At 49.2% G+C, this 19,167-nt stretch overlaps 1 protein-coding gene across 3 annotated transcripts in view; it reads left to right on the top strand.

Annotated features, from left to right (window-relative positions):
- HSD11B1 (hydroxysteroid 11-beta dehydrogenase 1) overlaps positions 1-19,167 on the top strand; it is a 50,045-nt gene that overhangs the window by 9,918 nt on the left and 20,960 nt on the right. The window contains exons 1-5 of one of the 3 annotated variants that reach the window (XM_047753762.1): positions 1,192-1,210; positions 11,366-11,479; positions 12,232-12,362; positions 13,211-13,322; positions 13,426-13,611. In XM_047753762.1, the coding sequence (XP_047609718.1) occupies positions 11,392-11,479; positions 12,232-12,362; positions 13,211-13,322; positions 13,426-13,611 (517 nt within the window). In that variant the 5' untranslated portion in view covers positions 1,192-1,210; positions 11,366-11,391. Of the gene's footprint in view, positions 1-1,191; positions 1,211-1,241; positions 1,321-11,365; positions 11,480-12,231; positions 12,363-13,210; positions 13,323-13,425; positions 13,612-19,167 lie in introns of those variants that run through there. The other 2 variants (XM_047753761.1, XM_047753760.1) reach the window with 2 other exon arrangements.

The following is a 19,167-nucleotide window of genomic DNA, read 5'->3' as shown; positions in this document are numbered from 1 at the left end:
CCTGAGTTAGGACAGTCATAGTGGGGGGGGGGGGGGATTAGGAAAGGGTCCTAGAGATATCTAGGAGGTGCAATTGACTGGGCTTGGTGGGTAAGGGGATGTGGAGAGCTGGACAGGGAGCAGCAAAGGCCTTCCAAAGCTCTGGAACATTAAACGGATGGAGGGCGAAGCCCTTGAATGATCACAGAGTCACTGGAGAACAGCTTAACAGTCTCTTAAAAAGTTAAATATAAATCTGCCATACAACCCAGCAAAGCCACACAAAGGCTTTCACGCCAATGTTCACAGCAGCGCTGTCCATAATAGTGAAAAAGGAGGAAATCCCAAATGCCCGTGAATTTGTGAATGGATAAACAAAACGTGGTATATCCATACAATGGAATATGATTAGGCAATAAATAGGAAAAAATTCCGATACATACTACAATATGGATGAACCTCAGAAGCATGATAAGCCAAAGAAGTCAGGCACAAAAGATCACGTGTTTCCACTGCTATGAAAGACAGAAAGTAGATTATCGGTTGCCTAAGCCTGGGAATGAGGACGGGGGTAACTGTAAATGGGTCAGAGGAATCTTTGCGGGGGAGGGGGTGACAGAAATGTTTTAAATTTGGATTGTGGTTCCCCAGCTCTACAAATTTATTAAAAAATCACTGAATTCAGCATGTTGAGTTTGAGGTGTTTAGGAGGCATTAAAAGGGAGAGGTTGGGTAAACAGGTGCTTATGTCCCCTAAAGCTTAGGAGACAATGCAGACCAGGAGATGGAGGTTTTTAAGACTTGTCCATGTAAGGAGAGCAGTTGGAGCCATGAGAGTGAAGGCAACTGCCCGGAGAAGAGCAACTCCAACGCTCAAGGAGTCCAGAAGAATGGAGAGCCTCTAAAGCACACCCAGAGGGGAGTTCCTGCTGTGGTGCAGTGGGTTAAGAGTCCACTGTGGCGGCTTGGGTTGCTGTGGAGGCGCAGGTTAAATCCCCAGCCTGGCACTGCGGGTTAAAGGATCCCGCGTTGCGACAGCTGTGGCTCGGATTCAATCCCTGGCCTGGGAACTCGCATATCCCTCGGGTGCAGCCATAACTACATTTTTTTTTTTCCAAGCAGCAGCAGGCGGAGACGTAAGAAAGCCCAGAGAATACAGGGCCGGAGTTCAGGGAAGAGGATGCGCGGGGGCGGGGGAGCGAGGCGAGCGGAAAGGGCTCCTGGAAGTCGGGTGGGTGAACAGAACCCCGCAGTGCAAGGCAGGCTGGGCAATCCAGCGGGCGTGCGGGGGGCGCGGGTCCAGCGCTGCGAGGACGCGGCTGCGCCCAGCAGGGCGCGGAGGTGAGCGCTGAGGGGCCGCCCGGGGCTGCGGGAGCCCGAGGAAGGCAGCGGACCCGCGGTTTCCGCGTCAGGCCGCCGGGGAGCGCAAGGGGCGGTGCGCGGGCCGAGATCGGGGATGGGGCTCGAGAGGCCGCGGGGCGCAGAGGCTTCCGGTCTGGAAGCGAAGGGCCGGAACTCCGGACGCCAGCGCGGGCAGGCCCTTGGCCCTGAAGGACGCGGCTCCCGCTTTCCTCGGCGGCGGCGGGGACCCCGCCTGCTGGAAATGCAGTCGATCCCCCCCACCCCCCAATTGCCCGCAGGTCCCAGCGCCTCCGGCACTTCCACGCCTCCTGCCGTTTTCTCACGCGGGACGGTCTGCAGACACCCCCCCCCCACACACACACACTTCTGCACCGTGTCCAGGTTCACGCGGACGCTTCTTCATCTGCCTGGAGCACTCCTGCTCTTGCTCCCGCGTGGGTCAAGGCTGACTCCCCCGAAGCCGTCCTACTTGCCCATCCCCACGAGGAAAGGGCTGCTCCCTTCCTCCAGCCCCACTGTTGCAGAAACCACAAAAACCGTGGCAGTGGAAGGAGACAAACGGCACTTGGAGATATGGAACAGCAAGGTTTATTCAGCACCGGTGCAGGCTCAGAGAAGTCACCTCCAGAGTCTGAGCCCCAGGTCTTTGTTCTCAGTAACTTTTATATACTACAAGGTCTTGATTTTCCCATGTAAGCATCCCGGACCTCCCCCATCCCCAAGCAGACAGTGTTCCTCCCTAAGAAACTGAGCAAGCAAGGTTACAGAAGCGGAACTGATGAGCAATGCTGGGTACCTGATTAGCAGGGCTGCTGGCTTGGACAGAGAGCACACAGTTGTGGTATAGTGATGAGCACAGCTGGAAAGGCTTGCAGCTGCCTTCTTAGCCAAGGCGGGGGAGGTTGTTCTTTAGTTAAAACTCCTTTTCATTCCCCCCTCTTGATGTTCAGGGTGCATCTGCACCCTTTAGAGATCACCATCAGTCATAACCCTTTGGCAGCCTCTGATAAATAGCAGGTGGAAGGCTGTTTTTCTTCTAACCATGGTTCTTATAAAACCTTTTATAATACTTATCAGGAGAGGTACAAGGCAGGGAATAAGTAGGCACCCTGCGAGTATAACCATGACTATTCCGACCATTGTCTTAATTCCTCCCAACCAAGAGAACCATTCACCAAAGAGACTGTCTGCATCCCATCCTTTCCAACATGGGCAAGTTTAGTCATGCAGTCAGCAATTTCCTTTACCACCTTTTCGGTGTCATCTATTGGTAGGCAGTAATTACTTAAGTTAAATTTTCCACAAACCCCTCCTTCAGAAGCAAGTAAATAAGCCAAGGCCAAGCGATTTTGGTAGATTGCACTGTGCATTTTAGTTTGTTGTTGGGCCAATGTAGTCAAGGCCCTTGCAGTGTCACTTGTTCTAAGTTCCAAAACCGCCTGTAGTCTGATGATGCGGTTCAGCATATAGATAGGGGTGCGATATCCCCAAGAGCCATCCTCTGCCCAGGTGGCAGGCCCATAATAATGAATTTTCCGTTCTGGGGGCCATTCATCTTTCCAGTCTCCAATTTGGAGAGCCCTCCGGTCTCTCTGGGCACCCTGTGCCCTATATATAGGAACTCCCAGTTGTTCCCCTAGTGATGGTGGGAGCAGGAAGAATGAAGGTCTGATTGTTCCCAGGACACAGGCCCCAGCCCAGTTCGGGGGGAGTATGGAATAGGCCATTTTTCCACAAATCCAATATAATCCCTTTGGTGCCCGCCACTGATATCTTCCCATGCTCGTCGGAGGTGGGAAAAGTTAGACAGGAGATTAGGCTTGGGCTCTGAGAGATTGGAGGATGACCACCATTGAGTCTTTTGGGCAGTCAGATTATAATACCTTAGGCCCAAACATGTTAGGCTTCCAACTGAAACATTAAATCGTCCTCCCCGCCTCGCAAGACGATTTCTCCCTATGATAGCAGTTCTGAGGAGCCGTACCCCATTGGTGAGTTGGGGGTATGCAGTCTCGTTATGAGGCTCTAATGGGTCCAGTTTTCTGGCTTGTCAAGGCCAGTGGTCTCCTGTGTTCATTCCCCCGCATACGTAACAAGAGGAGACTTTGAGGGTTTGTGCAATGGTTTCTGCCAGGGCTAAGAACAAGTTCTTAGTTGTGGCCAGAATGGGAATAAAAGGAATGAAAGACCCTGTGAGAGGCAGCTTGGAGTGCAAACGTGATTCTCTGGAAATGCAGCACAGCTCCAGGGTCAAGGCCTCTTCCGTCAATGCGAATGCTTATTTTGAAACCCTCCTTCCATTTGGGCTCACTGGAATTGAAAATAGTGAAGTTAACTGGGTTACAAGCTTTAGTCTGACAGTCTGGAGGGGCTGTACCCTTTTGAAGGGCAGCTGTTTTGTCTCCCTTATTCCAGGTTGCCCAGGCCACGCAGCTCCAGGAAGTGCATTTCTGGCAACCGCTCCAGGGGGTCCCACAGCACATATATTTATGCTGGAGCCTATATTCTCTTTCCCATGACGGGCTTCCACATGGTCTAGAAGAAGTCCATGACCCATTCATAGCTTCACAGGCATCAAACAGTATTGACACTGGCAACTTGGGGTTGGTAATTTGGGTCCCATTAATTAGCTGCCCTGATTTATGAGAGCGCCGGACTTCTAACCATTCCTCAGTTGGTGAGTATCGTGGATCAAAGCAAGTATATTGGTCCCCCTGTTGACAGATAGAATAAGTGGTCCTGTTGTGAGTATGACTTCCATGAACTTCTCTGGAACAGGAGAAATGAGTGGAGCAAAGCAAAGTCCATGTAACCCCTTAATCTGATCAGGTTACTCGAATGCACAGGTCCCATGAGGACATGGATCCTGGCAGAACCAAAGGGGACCAGATTAACAGCAACAGGCAGCAAACATACATGTTGGTCATAAGACAACAGTATATGACAGTAAGAAAGTCTCTTGTGGAAGGGAGGTAAGGCAGTTTATTTCACCAGGCTGCCGATGCCTCAAGCTTCAGCCGTGCGTTGACTGACCAGCTTCCGGTGTGGTCAGGGCAGGGCTTTGAGATTGTCGTCTCCTCCTCTGTATTGTCAGGCGAAGAGGTCTCTCCGGATCGAGGGCAGTCTCCCACTCTCCACGGTCTTCAGCTGGGCCAGCCGGTTTAACTCTGGAATGATGGATCCAAGCATCTATTCCTGTTACTTTAAGAGCAGTGGGGGTGGTTAGAATTACAGTATAGGGGCCCTTCCATACCGGCCTCAAAGGCTCCTTTTTCCAGTCCTTTATCCACACCTGGTGCCCTGGCTTGTGGGGGTGTACTGTTATACCTAAGGACACAGGTATTCTGTCTGTGACCCATTTATGAGCCCCAGTCCTTGTAATTGTTTAGGTCATTCCAAGTCTCCCAACTCCCTGCTGTTTCCTTTTAAACTGATTAGTGGAGGCGGCCTCCCATATATTTTAAATGGCAAGAATCCTATTCCTGTTTGGGGTGAACATCTCACTTTTAGGAGGGCCACTGGCACCATGTCTACCCAGGGCAAGCCAGTTTCCTGACATAACTTTGCCAGGGTCTGTTGAAGGGTCCGGTTCATGCGTTCTACTTTCCCTGAACTTTGAGGGTGATAAGCAGAGTGTAGTTTCCATCGAATCTGTAAAGCTTTTGCCACCTGTTGTACCGTTTCAGCCACAAATGCTGGTCCATTATCTGACCCGATGATCAGAGGCATTCCATATCTGGGAATAATGTCTCTCAGGAGTGCCTTGGTTACTTCCCTTGCCTTTTCAGTTTGGGTAGGGAAGGCTCTTACCCATCCTGAAAAAGTACAGATAAAAACTAGCAAATATTTGTACCCCTCACTAGGGGTGACCTCAGTGAAGTCCACGTCCATATCCTCAAAGGGGGACAGTCCACAGTGTTGTGCCCCAGCTGGTGTTGGGCCCCTGGCAGGCATTATTCTGCAAACAGGTTATGCATCTTTGGGAGACAGAGGAGCAGAGTGCAGGAAGACGAGCAATGAGACAGTACCGGCCCAGTAGGGTCTCCAAGGCAGTTTTGTCCATGTGGGTTAGCTCGTGTTGTTGGTGGACTAGTTTGTAGGCCAGCTGTTCTGGAACATAAACTCGGTGGTCCTGTGTGACCCACCATCCTGTCTTAGTTTTAGTTTCTCCTTTTTTCCTTATCCATTTTTCTTCCTCTGGAGAATATCTGGGGACAGCTGGCACTTCTGGAGCCAGCAAGACCTTAGGTTTGTCTGGCTGTTGTCCCCGGGCTGCCTGTCTGGCAGCTGCATCAGCACTACGGTTTCCTTTTGTCACTGGGTCGTCTCCCTTTTGGTGGCCTTTACAGTGGATAAATGCAACTTCTTTAGGTTCCCATACTGCCTCTAGGAGCTTTAAGATTTCAGTCTGGCTTTTTAATCCCTTTTTCTTTAGCAGTGAGGAGTCCTCTTTCTTTCTTTCTTTTTTTTGTTGTTGTTATTGTTGTTGTTGCTATTTCTTGGGCCGCTCCCGCGGCATATGGAGGTTCCCAGGCTAGGGGTCCAATCGGAGCTGTAGCCACCGGCCTACGCCAGAGCCACAGCAACGCGGGATCTGAGCTGCGTCTGCAACCTACACCACAGCTCACGGCAACGCCGGATCGTTAACCCACTGAGCAAGGGCAGGGACAGAACCCGCAACCTCATGGTTCCTAGTCGGATTCGTTAACCACTGTGCCACCACGGGAACTCCCTCTTTCTTTATATAAGGCTCCATGGACATGTAAAGTTGCAAAGGCATACAGTGAGTCGGTATAGATATTAACTTGCCGGTCTCGGCTGAGCTCCAGTGCTCTGATTAAGGCCCATAATTCTGCTCTCTGTGCTGACCATCCTTGAGGAAGCACCTCGGGCTTCTATCACTTTTAAGTCAGATACCACAGCATATCCTGCCATCCTTTTCCTATCCTCCATAAAGCTGCTGCCATCAGTATATAAAACCAGGTCAGGATTTTGGAGTGGTTTATCAGTCGAGTCGGGCCTGCTGGGAAACACCTCATCTAGTACCTCCAGGCAGTTATGGTCCGGGGGCCCCACTCCATCTGGCAGAAAAGTGGCTGGGTTCAGAGTTCGTACAACCTCCAGTCTTACCCGTGGATTTTCACATAGTAACCCTTGATATTGAGTCGTTCGTGCATGTGTGAGCCAGTGGTGGCCCCTGGTATCCATTAGGGTTACAACTGAGTGTGGGACTTTAACATTGAGGTTTTGTCCCAGAGTCAACTTGTCGGCCTCTCTCACCAACAAGGTGGTAGCTGCCAGCGCTCGGAGGCAGGGAGGCCATCCGGCCGCAACTGAGTCAATTTGTTTAGACAGATATGCCACTGGCCTCTGCCAAGGCCCAAATTCTTGAGTTAAGACTCCCAAAGACATCCCATTTTTCTCATGAACAAAAAGGTTAAATTCTCTGGTTACATCAGGAAGGCCCAAGGCTGGAGCCTCAGTGAGTTTGGTTTTGATTGTCTGAAATGTTGTCTCCTGGCTTGGTCCCCATTCAAGGGGAGACTTTTTTCTCCTTTTAGAGCCTCATACAGAGGCCTGGCCAAGTCTGAAAACCCGGGGATCCATATCCGGCAGAGTCCTGCTGCCCCTAGGAACTCACGAACCTTCCGGCGGGTGGTAGGGACAGGAATGGCACAAACTGCCTGCTTTCTTTCAGTCCCCAGCATTCCTCGGCCCTGCATGATGTTGAAGCCCAGATACTTGACTTGTTTTTTACAGATTTGTGCCTTTTTCTTTGATACCTGATACCCTGCCTCCATCAGTAGGGAAAGGAGAGCTCTTGTTCCCTCTAGGCACTGAGCCTCCGTGGTGCCAGCTAGTAAGAGGTCGTCAACATACTGTAGCAAAACACAGCCCAGTTTTTGTCCAGGAGATTCAGCCAGGTTAGCGGCTACGGCGCCGCTAGAAAGAGTGGGAGAGTTTTTGAATCCTCGTGGGAGTCTAGTCCAGGTGAGCTGTTCCTTTGTCCCTGTATGTGGATTTTCCCATTTAAGAGCAAACAAGGGCTGACTGGCAGGCGCCACCCGGAGGCAGAAAAAGGCGTCTTTTAAGTCCAGGCAAGTAAACCACTCAGCAGTGGAGGGGATCAGCCCTAGCAGGGTATACGGGTTAGGGACGGACGGGTGTAATGTGACTGTTGCTTCACTTATGGCTCTCAAGTCCTGTACTGGGCGGTAGTCCTGTGTTCCCATTTTTTCTCACGGGCAGTAAAGGGGTGTTCCAAGGGGACTGACATTTTATTAACAGTCCGTGCTGAAGCAGCCTATCCAGGTGAACCTGGATTCCCAGTCGAGCTTCTCTGGGAATTGAGTATTGCCGTAGCTTTACCAGTTGAGCTCCAGGTTTTAGATCAATTAAGACAGGAGCGTGGCGTTTCCTTCAGCCCAAACCAGTGGGTACTTAGTCTTTAGTTCTGGGGGAATGGCCCCCATTTCTGAAGGGGAAGAGTACAAGCGCCATTCCTCTTCTCTTTTTACAGCAAGAGCCATGATTAAAGGAGAGGGGGGTTCTGTCAATTTGAGTTGGGCCGATCCATCAGTAGAAAAGGAAATTTGTGCCCCCATTTTAGCCAGCAGGTCTCTTCCCATCAGGGGGACTGGGCAGTCAGGCAGGTAAAGAAATTCATGTATTACTTCATGGCCTCCGAACCGACATTGTGGAGGACCGCAGAAGGGCCTGTGGGTTTGGTTACCTGTGGCCCCAACAATGGTGGTTTCTTTCCCCGAGAGGGGAGCCACAGGTTGTGTAACCACAGAAAGTTCGGCACCTGTGTCAACCATAAAGTCTATGGGGTGGCCCCCTGCTTGAATTCTGACCATAGGCTCTCGGGGGCCCCATTGGAGAGAGCCTGGTCCCCCCTAATCAGACTCAGCTAGGCCGATCGGGTTGGTGCTGAATGGCTCAGATCGGTACCGGCTAGGTGGGGCCTTGGTCTTTTTCTCAGGACGGTTGGGGCATTCATTTTTCCAATGTCCCTTTTCTTTGCAGTAAGCACATTGGTCATGTTCCAGGGAACTCCTTTTCCCTGGCCTTGGGCCTTGTCCCCTACGGGGTGGTTCCACTGGGGGCACTGGTTTTGACAGGGCGGCTGCCAGAAGAGTCACTTTTTGTTTCATTCTCTTTTCTGCATCACGGCGGGCCACCTGGTCTCGGTTAATAAAAACCTTGTGTGCTATTTCCAACAGTTTAGTGGCATTCTCTCCTACAAACCTAATTTCTGTAGCTTTTTACGGATATCTGATTGGGCTTGTCCCACAAAGGCAGCATTTATCATCCGTTGGTTCTCAGGGGCCTTGGGATCAAAAGGGGTGTAGATTCGGAAAGCCTCACATAGTCTCTCATAGAATTTGGCTGGGCTTTCATTCAGCTCTTGTAGTACCTCACTGGTCTTAGCTATGTTAGTAGGTCTTTTAGCCCCAGCTTTTGCCCCCTGTAGGAAGGCCTGCCGGTACCTCTCTAGGTTACGTTTCCCTTCTTCAGTGTCATAGTCCCAGTGGGTTTTTTTTCTGGGAAGGCTTCCCTCATCCAGTTTGCCAAGTCTGCTCGACCCCCCCCCCCCACCGCCCACATTGGCCTGAAGCCATTTTTGGGCTTCTGTTACAATTCGCCAGCACTCTTCGGTGTCAAACAGAGTAAAAAGGAGTTGCCAGCAGTCTATCCAGGTGGGACAGTGTGTCTGGAAAATGAATTCTAAGAGATCAATCGGTGCCTGAGGCTTTTCAGAATATGAGGGAGTATGGTGTTTCCAGTTGAGGAGATCGACAGTGGAAAAGGGCTGGTAATAAAAAAAAAAAAAAACATCCCCCCTCTTGTATGGTCCCATCGGGGGCGTCTTGCCGTGGTCTCCCTGTCTCCCGTAAGGGCATTTGCAATGCTGGAGTGGCTGCTTCCTGAGCTGACCGGAGACGCTTGCTTATTGGTTCTGGAGAATCTGGCTGCGGGGGTGATATCGCCTCGGGAACTTCAGAAGCTGAAGGAGGAGGAGAAACAGAAGGTGGTGGGCTATCTGGCACCTGGGGACCCTCGGCTCCCAGAGGTGGGGCCGGCAGCACATAAGGTGGTGGCATAGGGGGCGAGTCCTCAGGTTCCCCTTGATAAATAGGTGGCACCTTCTTTTGAGACAAGGTTTTCTTCTTGGACTGGGCTACTAGCACCCTACACTGTCCCTGGTCTGTGGTGCAGAACCGAACCCACGGGGGCCTCAAATAGGCAATTTCCAACCATTGATCAATGTACGGAAATGGGTCTGGGTGTCCAGGGTCGCCTGTTCTAACATTATATACTGCTGCAACTGTGAACACATCGAAGGTCCCTTCCGGAGGCCAGCCAACACCAAAGGAGGGCCACTCTAGGGTACAGAGGGTACCCAGTTTTCCAGGACTCAGTTTAACACCATAATCTCTAGAAAATCCCTTCTTAAAATTCTTAACCATACACTCTAAGACAGTGGGCTTGGAAGCCGACTTACCCATTGTGTGAAGTCCCACCCTGTGCTGGCGACGTAAGACAAACAGCCAGGACAAGGCCTCAGGTAACAATCGCTTCGTCCGCCCGACGGCTCCCCCGGAGGAGATATTTCAGGCGCCTCTTAGCATAGGTGGGACTGTATAAACCCCAACGTCAGGATCCCCCCGAAGAGGGCCCCCAGAAGCCGTATGAGGTCTCCGCGGAACTGCAGGTTAGGACTCACTCTGGCTCCGCAGTCCAAAGACGGTGGAGCACGGGCTCCCGTCCTCTCCAGTCACTCACACGCACACACCAGAACTGACAAGCCTCCCGATCCCAAGGGAGCAAATCCAATAAAAGGACCGGAGTAGGGGGAGAAACCCTTAGTAATTAAATGGTTTCCTGGCGCCATTGGTCACTTGCAGAATTCTGGGTTTGCTCTGTGACAGGGTAATGTTTATGGTTTGGTTACCTGGATTGAAGTTGCAAAAGGTACCAACGGTGTATCTTAAGATCTTTCTTTGTGGATTGTTCCTTAATGAATTCTTGCTGCAGACATAACCGCAGTGGTTATTTCTGTATTTCTGAGTATATTCATTCCGCGATAAAGTCTGAATTACTAAGGGTTTCTCCCCCTACTCTGGTCCTTTTATTGTTACTAGGTCAGCTATTAGCTGAATATGGGTTTTTCAGGCTGGCTTTGCTTCAGGTGCTTTTTCTTTCTTTCTTCTCCATCAGAAACTCTCTTCCCAGCATCATCTCCATAGTTCCTGGTCCCTGTAGCACTTATGAGACCTACGTTAATAGCCTAGAGCCTTTTTTCTCGGCACTCACTAGTTCTTCTTTGTTTGCTGTTAAAGTAATAAGTGCACATTCCATTGCACTTGTCTGAGAGTCTTGACCGGTCATGGGTTTCCCGCCATCTGGGTTCTGGCTGGCTTGCATTCCCCTTTGATGTTGTAATATTGTTCACTCAACTTGAGTGTGGGGTTTATAGGGCTTGTTTGCCTTCTTTTCTTTTTTCCCAAGATGTGCCCTTTCTCTCTCAAGCTTATTTTTCTGATTTGTGCTGTTATTTTTAATTGCTTCTGACTGGGAGGTGGGGCTGAGAGTGAGGTTTGCTTGACTCTGGCTCTCTTTGCTGTTACTCACACTTGCCCGCACACACTGCCGCTGCCTTTTGATATACCACCCTTGAAAGGCTGTTGATTCCTGGCGTAAATGGCGTTCGGGGGAAGATGGGCTCGGGGCAGGGACACTGAGGAATCCGGTCCTGTACAGTCTTGAGCTTGGCCATCTGGAAGTCTCTTCTTGCTCAATGAAATGGAGTAAACATTGTCCATTATGAAATCTACCACGCAGGCTGCCAGGGACGAATGGATCCCACCCAAAGCCAATCGCTGCTCTGACAGGGAAATTGGCTAGCTCTGCCTGAGACTACTCCAGCCTCCTCCGTCCCTGATGTCACAATTCAGAGGCTGCTGCCTGCCTAGGAGGTTGTAGAAAGCTCTGTAGGTTCTCTCTGTGTGTCCTACAGGGCTCCTCGGGCCAGGTCCCTGTCTGATGGCTTTTATGAAAAAATATCTCCTCCCTATTCTGGGGATCTTCTTGGCCTACTACTACTATTCCGCAAATGAGGAATTCAGACCAGGTGAGTACCGATGTGTCTAATTTTGGAGGGATGGATTTAAAAGCCCAGGGATGGCTAGAGTGTTTCTGAGGATCGAAAATGAGTTCTCGATCCCCAGACTTGCTGGGCAAGAGGGGACCCGAGGGTGAAACTGTATTTTTACAGCTTCCAGCCAGAGGCTGGGTAACTGGGGTGTGGGGAGGGATAGTCATGGTGCTAAAAGATTGCCAAATGGTCTCTGTTTTATTTGGCACCTTTAGTCAAAAGCCGTTTCAGATCGCCTACAAAAATGAGGGTAATTCCAAAATTTACAACGTGTACAGATAATTGGGCTCTATGGAGAGACAGAGCAGTGGGAAAAGAGATAGCATGCTGGAGTTGATGACTAAGAGAAGCGAGAGAAAATCCCTGGAATCACTGTGAGCACATGTGTTTTGATGACTTTTTGAATTTTATTTCAATTGAGCAATTGGATGAGCCCAGAAATGTCTGGAACTCCAGGGTTCTAGCTGAATCCTCTGTCCACAGGGTTTTTGTTTTTTGTTTTTTAAAAGACAGCAGGAAAGGCTTGGTTTTGAACAACCAACCCAAACGCCCATTTCAGAGCATGTTTATGAAAGACTCGAACTGTTCCTTCATTGATTTACATGGTTTGAGATGAGTTGATCTGGGCTCATAGCCTTGAGACATTGAGACAAGGCTGCCCACCCCCAGAGCAGGGGAAGGACTGCTGCGGCCGAGTGTGGTCCTCACTTCCTTGTGGGGTTTCCCAGAGATGCTCCGAGGAAAGAAAGTGATTGTCACAGGGGCCAGCAAGGGGATCGGAAGAGAGATGGCCTATCATCTGGCGAGGATGGGAGCTCACGTGGTGGTGACAGCGCGGTCAGAAGGAACTCTCAAGAAGGTGAGGGTCCTGCACCCACAACTCCGTGCACCCATGTGTGCCCAGACGTATCCTCTCTTTAAGCCTCAAGAGCTTTTTATTTTCATTTTCATACTATAGCCCATAGTCCAGTAATCCTACTTTCTACTATCATTAATTTCTCCCTTAGAATGCCCTCTCTCCCCTACTCCTCAGCTTCTAAATTCAAATCATATCCACAGTGTCCTGGTTCACCCAGATGTATTCTTACGTATACTCACAGAATCTGGCATATTTACATACCGATGGGCACAGGATTCAAACACCCACAGGAATATAAAAATAGGCATTAAGTGTTCTTCCCAGGCACACGTACACAGACACAAAGTTCTCGGGCTCTAAATGCTCCCAGGCATGCCGACTCATGCAAATTTAAACATGGAGTCACAGACATACCGACAGGTGCTCAGATCCCAACCTTCTAGCAATTACTCATGAATTCAATTCTTGTACCCAGGCAGACACATGCCCTCCTATATCCTCAGGCTCACAAACCCAAAGATACACAGATACTCACAAACCTGGGGTTACCTACACAGAAACTAGCATCCCTACCAATAATGTGTTCAGAAACTCCAGAGCACAAATCATGGGCTCCAACCCCAGCACAACCCCGACTTTTTTCCAAAGAGCATTTAAAACAGGACAAATATTTGTGTTGGGTTGCATTTAACACACACACACACACACCCCCACAGGCACACGCTCCTACCCATTTCTTATCAAAGCAGGGCTGTGAGTAACCACTCATGTAAACCCCCATCACGTCAGAGACGGCGCCCCAAAGGTCTTCGGCAAAGACTGGGAGCACGGCCACTGTACCCCCACAGGTGGTGTCCCACTGCCTGGAGCTTGGCGCGTCTTCAGCACACTACGTTGCTGGCACCATGGAGGACATGACCTTCGCAGAGCAATTTGTCGCCAAAGCTGGAAAGCTCCTGGGTGAGACAGCTTCTGGACTTTTCCCTGGGGGTCACAGGGCGCTTGGTGGCAGGGAGGGGGAGCAAGCTCAGATGGCTTCTCTCAACGCAGCCGTCTCTTGCAGGGGGCCTGGACATGCTCATTCTCAACCACATCACCTACACCTCCATGACTCCGTTTAGTGACGACATCCACCTCGTGCGCAGAAGCATGGAGGTCAACTTCCTCAGCTACGTGGTCCTCAGCGTGGCCGCCTTGCCCATGCTGAAGCAGAGCAACGGGAGCATCGTGGTGGTCTCATCCCAGGCGGGTGAGTGGGGCAAGGGCGGGGGTGGAGGGAGGAGAGGCAGACGTGCAGGGAGGGGAGGGGCTCAGGATGAATTTGCATTTTTATCAGTCTCTTGTGCTGGGAACTAACCGAATAGAAACTGCAAAGCTGAAATGCTCACCGTGAGGTTAAACACGCGCTGATTAACAACTTGCCCCTGGGCGTGGGCAGCCAGATAAGCGAGTCAGAGCGAGGAGCAGGCACACTAAGTAAAAGAGGCAGGGTTAGGGACACAGGAGGCCGTAACCAGGAAGGCTTCTTCAAGGTAAAGGGGCTCTCAGGTTTCTGGAAGTAACAGAGGCAGAGCAGTGCGTCAGAGCACTCTCCTCAAGACTGTTGGTTTGTGCTCATCAAACGGGGGTTCAGAGGGTCACCTAGAGGCTGCTGGAAGGACAGCCTGTCCTGAGACTCAGGGAGAGACCTGGTCCCCACAGATAAGAGAATTTTGCCTCCTCCATGACCAAGAGGTGCAGCCTGGAGAAAATGGTTGATGCAAAAGTAAAACTGAGAGGTGAAATGTCTTAGCAGCATACCGTTGTCTGATAAGGGGGTTAAGCCAAGGCAAAATGAAAGGAACATTGAAAACAAACACCATATTATAAGAGACCTGTCCATACTGGGTGTGTTCTCCAAAATCTGAACTTGCTTCATCAAAAGTCCATTTTAATCAACGAATGGGGTCGGGAGAGAATGTGCGCAGAGAGCAGTTCATGAGCGAACTCTGCAGAGTGGTTCTCCTAGGCTTTGGATGGTGGCGGCATTCGAAGTTATCACGAGTGAAAAAAAGCCAGAGAGTTTCCAGCTTGGAGGATTCCTAGACCCATTTTATAACGGGTCCAGGAGAGAAGTTCCACACATGCTTGTTGATTCAGCAGTGATAAGGATGTGGCCAGAGACATCAATACCAGGGTCAAAATTAGCCATCTACATGTGGTTCCCAGCAGTGTTAAAACAAATAACCTAGAGGATTTTGCAATTTCTCAAGGACTTCAAAAACATTGGTTAATACTGTAAATGAGAACAGCATCAATGTTGTAAAGAGTTCTACTTCCTGGACGAGAACGGCCTGCCTGGGGACGGGATGAAAGGGCAGTGTGTCTGTGCTACCCGCCAAACAGAGTGATTGATATGCATCCCTGTGCTTCCTGGACAACACAGACTCCCCACCCCTCCCCAGACACAGCGTCTCTCTGGGCTGAAAGGAAGGGAGAGCTTCCGGATGCATACTGAGTGAGAGGGTGCTGGGCACATGCCCAACCCATCCTAGGACACTGGCCAAAACACTCACATCAGTCATGGTGTAGGTGGCTTTATGGTCTCAGCTGATTAATAGCAGATCCACTCTAGGCCAAGGCTGTGCTTCATCTTTGGTTGGAGAGTTTAACTTTCTACAATGTACACACAGCCTAAATGTTCCCAGAAGGAACAGAATTCCTATAGAAGTTCAAGGGCATGATGAAATTCTGATAACCTCTGTTTCCACACCTCTTCTACACCTACCAAACATCATCTCACAATTTCCGTGGACTCTGGGAGGTAGAAATCTAGTCAGACCACTCTCCTTCGTGTCTGTTGTTTATATTGCCAAGAGTTCAGCCAGTCTGAAACCTGTCTGTGAATTTGTAAAGCACAAACACTTTGCTTTCTCTCCCTAATGAAACAATGTGTCCGCTCTAGGCTGTATTCTTTTTTTTTTTTTTTAATTGAAGTATAGTTAATTTACATAGGCTATAGTCTTTCAAGCAGTCAGCAAGCAAATTCATCAATCCTTTCTCCTGAAAAATCTGAATTCCACAAACATGGGATGCTAAACCTCAAACTGATGCGAAGGTCAGCCAAAGAGTCCTGGGATGGTTTTTGAATCATTCCTTCCAGGGACTGCATTAAGTTGTCATTGAATTACAGTGATCAGCCCTTGTTTTTTTCTTTTTTCTTTTTTTTTTTTTGTCTTTTTGCCACTTCTTGGGCCGCTCCTGCAGCATATGGAGGTTCCCGGGCTAGGGGTCTAATCGGAGCTGTAGCCGCCGGCCTACACCAGAGCCACAGCAACGCGGGATCCGAGCCACGTCTGCAACCTACACCACAGCTCACGGCAACGCCGGATCCCTGCAAGGGCAGGGACCGAACCCGCAACCTCATGGTTCGGGTTCGGATTCATTAACCACTGCGCCTCGACGGGAACTCCAGCCCTTGTTTTCATCCCCAGTGTATTTCCAGGCCATGCATTACTGGAAGTAATGCAGCCCTTCCAGTAATGCAAGGGCAGGGACCAGCCCTGCAAGGGCAGGGACCGAACCCGCAACCTCATGGTTCCTAGTCGGATTCATTAACCACTGCGCCTCGACGGGAACTCCAGCCCTTGTTTTCATCCCCAGTGTATTTCCAGGCCATGCATTACTGGAAGTCCCACGCTTTTAGTATGTTCTTTAAAGTCTCAGCTACGTCTTTAGCATCAGCAGAGACAGTGTTGCTGCCTCTGGGAATTCCCTTACCGTCCACCTCCATCCACCCCTCAGCACCCTTTAGGGCACCTATGGCACCTCAGAAAGCCGGCTGAATGGGTAATTTATCCCTCACCCAACCGTCCTAATTTTTCTAAGAAAGAAAAATCTTTACCCTTAAATCTAATTACCTCAGAAATAATGTTCAGGGACCACAATTTCCAAGGTGAGTGGAAGTGTTCCTGCAGGCGGATATACAGGTGTACGTGGGGCAGGGGGCGGGGGTGGGTCCTCCAGGTCTGGATTGTTTGGAGGCACGTGGGGAGAACTGTAAGGAGGCGAGGTGTGAGTGTGTGTGTGTGTGTGTGTGTGTGTGTGTGTATAGATATGTCATCTACAGGGCCTGGAAGAAGGCCCAAAAGGAGAATCAAAAGCCTGGGTATAAAAATGTCAGTTTCACTGTTGCCTAAATTCAAGAGACTGTGCGTGGGAAGCACGTGGAGGAATGAAACGCGTTGCTGGACTTAACACTGGAGTTCAGTGTTGGTTCTGCCCCTCTAGAGGGGTGAAGGGAGACTTGAGAGGGGAAGAGAAACTGCTCTTCCGACGACAGTGACAACTCGGTGCGGACTGAGAACACCTCAATGCTATCCCCGGACCACTCCTCCCGTTCACTCCCTTGAAAGGGCTGGGTGGGCAGAGCTCCCTAACCTGTTAGACCATTCTCGTTCGAGGCCTCTTCCTGCTGAAAACAGCAGGTTCCACCATCATGCATGCCCCTACGTTTACTTACCAAGGAGTCGGAAAAGACTTAGAACAAATACATTCTATGTGGAAATACACAAACAGAAAACCAGGTCTTAAAAGAATATAAAAAACGCCAGAATGAGACCCAATACAGATACTGTGCTTACGTTTCTAATTTGGCTCTTGAGTTTCTTAACAAAAAGAAAAAGAATAGGATCAGTATATAGACAAGATTATATTCAAAAGACAGAAGCACTGCAGGAAGCAAATAATTTCTGAAATAAACCTCTCATAAAAGATTATAAACTGAGGGCACAAAATAATGGAACGAGCGATGCCTCCAACAACTTTTTAAAAATGTTTCCGTGATATAAAACCTATACATATACACATGGATTATGAAAACTGGGAAGATGAAGAGAAGCATAAAGCTGAAAATAAAAATTGTGGAGAATTTCCTTCTAGACAGATGTAGAATAATTATTTTCCAGCTGCCAGGTATTTAGGTTATGTTACTGAGCAGAAGTCAGGTCTGCTCACCTGCTGTGCAGCAGAGCCAATCTGCTGACCCCAGGTGGTGGTGAAGGAACATACAGCATTTACCGCAGGGCACCATGTAAGGAAAACTGACAGCTCATGTGGAAAAGACTCAAACTCTCTACTGGCTTGGGGGCAAGGGTTTTGGCTTTGGGGCAAGACAGGTTGGGGAGAGAGTCATGGGACGCACGGTCAGCTCGTGGACCTTCTTCTGATTGGCTGCGTTGAGATAACAGGGTGATGTTTCGAGAATCTCCGTCAACCTTCTTGTTCCAGCCAGTCTGAAATCTACATGCTTGTGGTCAGCAGAGTCACCATCCTCCACCTGAGTCGGGGGGCTTAGTTCCTGCAGAACAACTCAAAGATGTGCATCAGATTATTATTTATATTCCTTCAGGAGGAACCAGGGGTCCTGTGACTCTTGACCTAATTAGTAACTGCTCGAGTCTGCTCTTTGGAACTCAGGGAAGACCTAAGAGACGAAAGCTTGTTTTTTTCTACAAGCAAGAAAGGGGAGACATGCAGAGGCTTTTGTACCTGGGAAGGCGCCTCAGGGTCTTGCTTGTTTTCAATCCCCCCTTTTCTTTGATGCTGCCCAATCTCAAGGGGAATGGGGGTGCAATAAGAAAGGATATCAAGTTGTGGATGGAGAGATGAATCATAAACTCAGCAGGGAAACTCAGTTTTAGGACTTGGTTTCCTCAGTGTATTTTAAAAATGCTAAAACAAGAGTTCCCATTGTGGCTCAGCAGTAACGAACCCGACTAGTATCCATGAGGACACAGATTTGATCCCTGGCCTCACTCAGTGGGTTAAGGATCCCGCATTTTGGCGAGCTGCACTGTAGGTCACAGGTGAGACTCAGCTCTGGCGTTGCTGTGGCTGTGGTGTAGGCTGGCAGCTACAACTCCAGTTGGACCCGTAACCAGGGAAACTCCATATGCCACAGGTGCAGGTGCATCCCGAAAAAGACACACAGACACACACACACACACACGCACGCACGCACGCACGCACGCACACACACCCCTAAAACAAGTATCTTGCACATAACTCTGTGGCTTAGTCGATAAATTCTTAGTACTGGATTTACTGGATAAAATGACGGAACAATTTTTAAGGCTATTGGTACCGTTTTCCAACTTGCTAGATAAAATAAAAAATAAAGAACCTGACTTTTTAAATAGACAAAAATAAAAACCAATTTGAATGAATATGAGCATCATGTTCCATTGCCACCCTGAATATACAGATGAGTTTTCATCTCACATCTACTTTGCAGAGTTAGCTAAGTTTTCAGCAAGTGATAATTTTCTAAGTAAAGGAAAAAGGCACTTAGTGGTTATAATTTGAATTCTTCGCTGACTTGTGAAACGGAGCATGAGGTCCCTGTCCTCTAAGGGCAACAGTATTCTGTTTTTTTGTTACACTTATATTCTTATTTCCTATAACAGCACCTGGCACATAGTAGATATTTAATAACAGTCAGATAATGAATGAATGAATTTCATATTCGTGTGTTTGTACGTCATTTAAATTTTTTATTCTGTGAAGTTGTTTTTCTATGTCCTTGCCCAATGAGATATTAGCAAAGCTTTTCTCACGATAAATACAGCAAATCCATGTCACATGTAGCTTCTCGTTGCAAACTTTGACAGACATATCTATGAAGCACCATTAAATTTAAAGTTAACAAAGTGAAAAGTGGATTTGAATGGTGCGACTAGATAGCTTTAGATGACTGGGGCTGACCCAAGGAGGATTCCTGTTGAAATAAGCACTGATTGCATAGGAGAAGTCCGTTTAAGGTACT

The sequence above is a fragment of the Phacochoerus africanus genome, chromosome 11 (assembly GCF_016906955.1).
Source record: "Phacochoerus africanus isolate WHEZ1 chromosome 11, ROS_Pafr_v1, whole genome shotgun sequence".
In the NCBI taxonomy this organism is placed as follows: Eukaryota; Metazoa; Chordata; class Mammalia; order Artiodactyla; family Suidae; genus Phacochoerus; species Phacochoerus africanus.
The sequence above is the reverse complement of the archived record's forward strand: the minus strand, read 5'-3'. Positions and strand labels throughout refer to the sequence as shown.